General features: G+C 40.0%; 1 protein-coding gene across 1 annotated transcript; it reads right to left on the bottom strand.

Moving 5' to 3' along the window:
- Nucleotides 1-3,609: 3,609 nt before the first annotated feature.
- On the bottom strand, nucleotides 3,610-5,886 carry LOC125587208. The gene has a single exon (XM_048757409.1). It carries the CDS (start codon nucleotides 5,884-5,886, stop codon nucleotides 3,610-3,612), a length of 2,277 nt encoding a protein of 758 aa, XP_048613366.1.
- Between the last annotated feature and the right edge of the window lie 806 nt (nucleotides 5,887-6,692).

Genomic DNA, 6,692 nt, shown 5'->3' with positions numbered 1-6,692 from the left:
TAATTTATTAATTTTAATTATTGAATTATTATTTTATTATTTTTATAAAAATAAATGGGTTGCCTCCGATTTAGCGCTTAATTTTTAAGTCTTTAGCTCGACTTCCTGATTAAACTAATTATCAGGTTCATACAGCACCATGGGCACTTTCGCTGGTGGTTTTGCCCAATAATGCTTAACTCGTTGGCCATTCACTGTAAATTCCTGGCCTTTCTCATTTTGTAAGGTGATAGCTCCGGAGGGTTGAACGTTTGTTACGGTGAAGGGACCAGACCAACGGGATTTTAGCTTTCCAGGAAATAAAGTCAATCGAGAGTTATAAAGGAGGACTTGATCATCTGGCTCGAAGTGCTGGGATATGATCTTTTTATCGTGATAGGCTTTAGTCCTTTCTTTATAGATTTTTGAATTTTCGAAAGCTAAATGTCTGATTTCATCAAGCTCGTTAAGCTGGATGAGTCTCCTTTCTGCAGCCGGTTTGATATCAAAGTTCAAAAGTTTGGTAGCCCAAGCTGCTTTATGTTCCAGTTCGACTGATAGATGACACGATTTGCCATAAAGGAGGTGGAATGGTGTTGTTCCTAACGGCGTTTTGTAGGCGGTCCTGTAGGCCCAAAGTGCATTATCTAGTTTCCTAGACCAATCTTTTCTGGAGATTCCTACGGTTTTCTCTAAGATTTCCTTAATTTGCCGGTTAGAGACTTCTACTTGTCCACTAGTTTGTGGATGGTAAGGTGTAGCTACTCTATGATGAACACCATTCTTTTTAAGTAATCTATCAAAGATTTTGTTAATGAAATGAGTTCCACCTTCACTAATGACTACTCTTGGAACTCCAAATCTTGGAAAGATTATACTCTTGAAGAGTTTAATAACCACAGATGCGTCATTGATAGGGGAAGCTATTGCTTCGACCCATTTGGATACGTAGTCTACAGCGACTAGTATATATTTGTTTCCATATGAAGACGGGAAAGGTCCCATAAAATCGATACCCCAACAATCAAAGACTTCAACTTCAAGAATGAACTTTTGTTCCATTTCGTGTCTTTTGCTGATTTTCCACGTCTTTGGCATCTGTCACATTGGGTTATAAATGTATGGACATCGCGAAAGATAGTTGGCCACCAAAATCCTGCTTAGAGAATTTTTGAAACCGTTTTAAAGGTAGTGAAATGTCCTGCATACTCATCTCCGTGACATTGGTAAATAATGTCTGGAATTTCAGCTTCGGATACGCATTGTCTGTATATGCCATCAGAACAATGCTTATAGAGGTAAGGTTCATCCCAATGATAGCGTCTTACTTCTCTAAAAAATTTCTTCCTCATATATCCCTTGAGTTTGTCTGGTTCAACCTCAGCTGCCAAATAGTTAACAATGTCGGCATACCAGGGTCGGTTATCCGAGTTTCTACCAATCGCATTTACCTCCCGTTGTGATAATTCCTTAGGTGTGAGATTAATCTCATCACCAGAAACATTTACTTGTAAACCGAAGTTGATCTTAATAAACGGGGGTTTGTGATCTTGGTTATCTGAGAGGTGAGAAATTACATCAGTCTCGTCATCGATCGATGTAGAACTACGTGAATCGATCGATATGACATCTCCCTCATCGATTGATTGATCTTCTGATGTGAGAGATACTTGACCGACGATGGATGTATCTATGTGTGCAACATTCTCTGTGGGAAAGAAGTCATCTATAGGGATATTATCCTCTATTCTTATCCGAGAAAGATGGTCAGCGACTCCATTATCTACTCCTCTCTTTTCCTTAATCTCAATGTCAAACTCTTGGAGTAGTAGAATCCAGCGTAGGAGTCGAGGTTTAGCATCTTTCTTTTGCATTAAATATTTGATGGCAGCATGATCAGTGTGAACTATTACACGTGAGCCAATCAAGTATTGACGGAATTTTTCAAAAGCGTAAACTACAGCTAATAGTTCTTTCTCTGTTGTTGCATAATTCTGTTGTGCTTCATCAAGCGTGCGGCTGGCCTAGTAAATAGCATGTAGCTTTTTATCTTTCCTTTGGCCTAGAACTGCTCAAATTGCGAAGTCACTCGCATCGCACATGATTTCGAAAGGAAGATTCCAATCGGGGGCTTGTACGACAGGGGCAGTGATAAGGGATTTCTTTAAATCTTCAAAAGCTCTCATGCATTCGGGGGTAAAATCGAATTTAATATCCTTGCACTTATTTATTTAGAGGTCTAGCGATTTTGCTGAAGTCCAGTATAAATCTTCTGTAAAATCCGGCGTGTCCGAGAAAACTTCGTACGTCCTTAACAGTTTTAGGTGGGGGTAAACTGGTCATTACTTCAATCTTAGCTCTATCGACCTCTATTCCAGCAGCGGAAACTCTATGTCCTAATACTATTCCATCGTTTACCATGAAATGGCATTTTTCCCAGTTTAGGACAAGGTTTTTTTCTTTGCATCTTTCCAATACCTTGCATAAATTGTCGAGGCAACTCTTAAAATCTGATCCATAGACTGAAAAATCATCCATGAATACTTGCATGAAGTCCTCGATCATATCTGTAAAGATTGACATCATACATCGTTGGAAAGTAGCGGGGGCATTACATAGACCAAATGACATTCTGCGATATGCGAAAGTTCCATAGGGGCATGCAAACGTTGTCTTTTCTTGATCATCCAGGTGTATAGGAATTTGGAAAAATCCGGAATATCCATCAAGAAAACAGTAATACTGGTGATTAGCTAATCTCTCCAGCATCTGATCAATAAAGGGAAGGGGAAAATGGTCTTTCCTAGTAGCGGCATTCAGTTTCCTATAATCAATGCACATTCAATGACCAGTAACGGTACGAGTCGGAATGAGTTCGTCTTTTTCATTCTTCACTACAGTGATACCTCCCTTTTTGGGTACAACATGTACGGGGCTTACCCATTTGCTATCCGAAATGGGGTAAATAACTCCAGCATCAAGGAGTTTTATAATTTCCTTCTTAACTACTTCTTTCAGATTCGGATTCAATCTCCTTTGCTGTTCTATTGACGTTTTAGCGTCATCTTCCAAGTTAATCCGATGCATGCAAAGATCAGGAGAAATTCCAGGAATGTCATCGAGAGAATACCCGATTGCTTTCCTGTACTTGCGTAATTTATTCAGCAATAAAGCAAGTTCTCCGCTAGTGAGATTGGCGTTGACGATAACAGGGTAGGATTGGTCATAAAGGTAAGCGTACTTAAGACCGCTGGGCAGAGGTTTTAATTCTACCTTTGGTGCTCTATCTTTAGACCAATTTGATTGTGAAGGAGGTTGTCGATCGACGGTATCTTGAAGGTATCGATCGATGACAACTTCGGAATCGTCATTTTCTTCTACGTTTGCAACGTCGATGCTAGCGTCCATTAGTTGCATGTAATTGTCGGTCCTATCTGATATGCTGAACACTTCATTTTTCACGTCGTTAAGGGTAACTTCTAAGGGGTCGTCTGAACACATGTTTATGAAAGAGTCTCTTTCATCCTCTGAAACCTTTTCCACGTAGAAGGCCTGGTCATCTATTAGAGGTCGCTTAATCAGTTTTTCCATATCAAAAGTCATCGAGATATCCCCAATGTTCAAATTAATTCATCCTTCCTTGACGTCAATGAGATCTCCAGCTGTAGCTAGGAAAGGCCGACCCAGAATGAGGGGGTCTTTGGGTTCTTGTCTGTATTTCAACACAACAAAATCCGTAGGCACGATGCAATCGTTAATCTTTATGGGAATATCTTCGAGAATTCCTTCGGGTACCCTAATAGATCTATCAGCTAAAACCAGGGTGATCGGAGTTGGCATAAACTCTATATATCCTAACATCACAGCAACAGAGTAAGGCATAAGGTTCACGCTAGAACCGAGGTCACATAGTGATCTAGGGAAACGCGTGTTTTCTATCTTACAGTCTAGGACGAAACTACCAGGATCGGATCTCTTCGTTGGAGTTTCTCCTTTAATCATAGCACTTACTTCTTCTGAAATCATCATCACACTGTGTTCTGCGATTGGATAGTTTGGAGATGTCATATCTTTTATATACTTCTTAATTGAAGGTGCTATTTTTATAGCATCGCTAAGAGACATCTCGACAGAAATTCTATCTAAGGCTTTCTTGCAGATTGCGTTCTCTAATGATTTCTTAGTTTGCGTTTTAGGAGGAAAAGGGGGTAAAGTTCTACAGACTCTTTCAATTATGGGTTCGGGTTGAGTAGACCGTCGATCGATGGGTTCCTCCGGTTGTTGATCGATGGTGGGTGTTTTGGGTCGATCAACGTCAGTTCCATGCTGTCGATCGATCTCATCCTCAATCTCCGTATCTTCTTCTAGTTCTAAGTCTATTGCCTTTTCCTTAGCCTTTTCAGCTGTGGTTTTCCGGTTGTCTTGAGATGGATTTGGGTCTAGTTCGTCAAGAAAAATGGGATGAGAGTTGATTTTCCTGGTCTCATCGGCATCGTCAGGTTTTCCAACATCTGAATTATTCCTCGTGCCTGCTGCGAGGTTTTTCCCGCTGCGCAGCATTACGGCACTGACTTGACGTCTTGGGTTTAGATCAGTCCTTCCGGGAAGACATCCAGCATCTCTCTTTATTGCAGTTGCTATCTCAGCCACTTGACCTTCTAATTTTCGGATTAGTTCTCCTAAAGAATCTGCTTTTTCCATCAATTCTCCGTAAACCATATTTATCTTGCCGTAAAACTCCGATTTCGTCTTACGGTTGCCAATAAGAGCTTGTCTGATATTGAACCTCTCTCTTCCGGTACGTGATTTTAAAGCAGTGTCATAAGCTTGGGTAAAGCTCTCGACATGAAAAACAGAGGAAGGATCAGAGCAGTTGGTTTCTTCATCCGAATAAACATCGGTGTCAGACAAAGCGTTTTTGTCGATCTGGGCTATATCAGATCGGTGTTTGTTTTGAAGAAAGGAATGAAGGGATTTAAGGGAATTCTTAATTTCTAATAAATCAGAATTGTCTTTTGGATTTGTAGTTTTTTCTATTTCTTCATCCATTTTTTCATAGGACCTTCCCGTTGTCATATTCTTGATAAGGCGTCTAGCTCCTTCGGGATTCCTAGTGATGAAATTTCCATCACTCGCTGTATCGAGTGTGGTTTTGTAGCTCAAATTAACACCTCCATAAAAGATGTTAAGAAGTTGTGGTTCTGAATAACCATGATGGGGACATTCAAGTTCATAGCCTCTGAATCTTCCCCAAGCATTTTTAAATGATTCGCGTGGACCTTGGCGAAATGTAGAAATTTGTTTTCTTACTTCCCAGTAGCGTTCATCAGTGAAAAATTCTCTAAGGAAAGCTCTTCTAATCTCTTCCCAACAAGTGAGTGATCCTGTTGCTAAACAGTTCAACCACCTGAGGGCTTCTCCTTCTAGGGAGAATGAGAATAGTTTGCAATGATCATATTCATCTGGTATTAATTCTTCCAAAGTCTCAATATGATCTTGTGGGTGTTCTGGGAGGGATCCACAGATTGGGTTTTGACGAACCATACGGTAGTAATCTGCGTTAAACTTAGATTTCTTGGTATCGTCTCCTGGTATTTTAATAGCGGACCTATTGGAATAGGTCCTACAAGGATCAAGGTAGTCTTGTATGGACAATTTTATATCTTCACTTTTAGTTAAGGTGGAATTTTCCTTAACAGGGATTTCAGTCCCCTGTTTAGTTTGGCTAGTTTCATTGCTCATTTGACCATTTAGTTCAGTTTGGACTACTTTCTCATTACCTGCTTCCGGCTGGGCGGTATCGATCGATGTTGGTGACTCCGTATCGGTCGATTCCTCCGACTCATCGTCGCTCGATGGAAACGTATTTCCGTCGATCGATGGTTGGCCGCGCTCTATATTCTCCATTCTTTGTGTCTGAATAACAGATTAAGAAAGAAAACTTTAGCAAGATTTTCGTAACAAGTCTATACTAAATTCTAAATTAAATCTAAAGGTAATAAGAAAGAGTCCCCGGCAACGGCGCCATATTTGATATCACTCAAATTACCCTAAAGAGTGTTACTCTCATCAAAAGAGGTTCAGATGTAGTACTTAGGGATCGAATCCACAGAGACTCTAGGATTACTCAACAGACTTAAATAATTAGAAATGAATATAGACTAAAAGGTTTTAATAGTTTTAAAAGCAATAAATGATAAATCGAAAACAATAGTGATTCAATAGATTGAATTGATGTGGTTTCAAGATTGGGAAAGTAGCTAGATCCAGGTAATTCTCGGGTGTAAAATGTATGCACTTAGTTTAGACTAAAAGGGTTCAATGGTTCTTGAACTAAACGTTGATTTAACCGGATAGGTTATCTTCACTAGATCTCGGATCTCAACTGTCGTATTTTGATCTCGAGAAAGTGTCGATCGATGCGACTTTATGTATATCGACCGATACACCTTTGTAACGATCGACCGACAGAACGATAGTTGCGTCGATTGACGGTTATTCTAGCGAGCTTTGCGAACGGGTTTAACTTGTTCTCTAACCTTCTCAGACCAACTGTCGTTGCGCCTGAGTCAGTTAGATCGCGCAAATGGGTTCAGGTATTGAGGGGAAACGGTTAGTCGGACTCAATTAATCCTAGGATCTAAAATGAAGGTGATCAATCTCAATTTTAGCATTAAGTTCATAAGCAATGAAAGAACAATCAAAACACCTTT

This window comes from Brassica napus, chromosome C5 (assembly GCF_020379485.1).
Source record: "Brassica napus cultivar Da-Ae chromosome C5, Da-Ae, whole genome shotgun sequence".
Classification (NCBI taxonomy): Eukaryota; Viridiplantae; Streptophyta; class Magnoliopsida; order Brassicales; family Brassicaceae; genus Brassica; species Brassica napus.
Note: the sequence above shows the minus strand (reverse complement) of the source record. Positions and strands in the feature narration are given on the sequence as shown.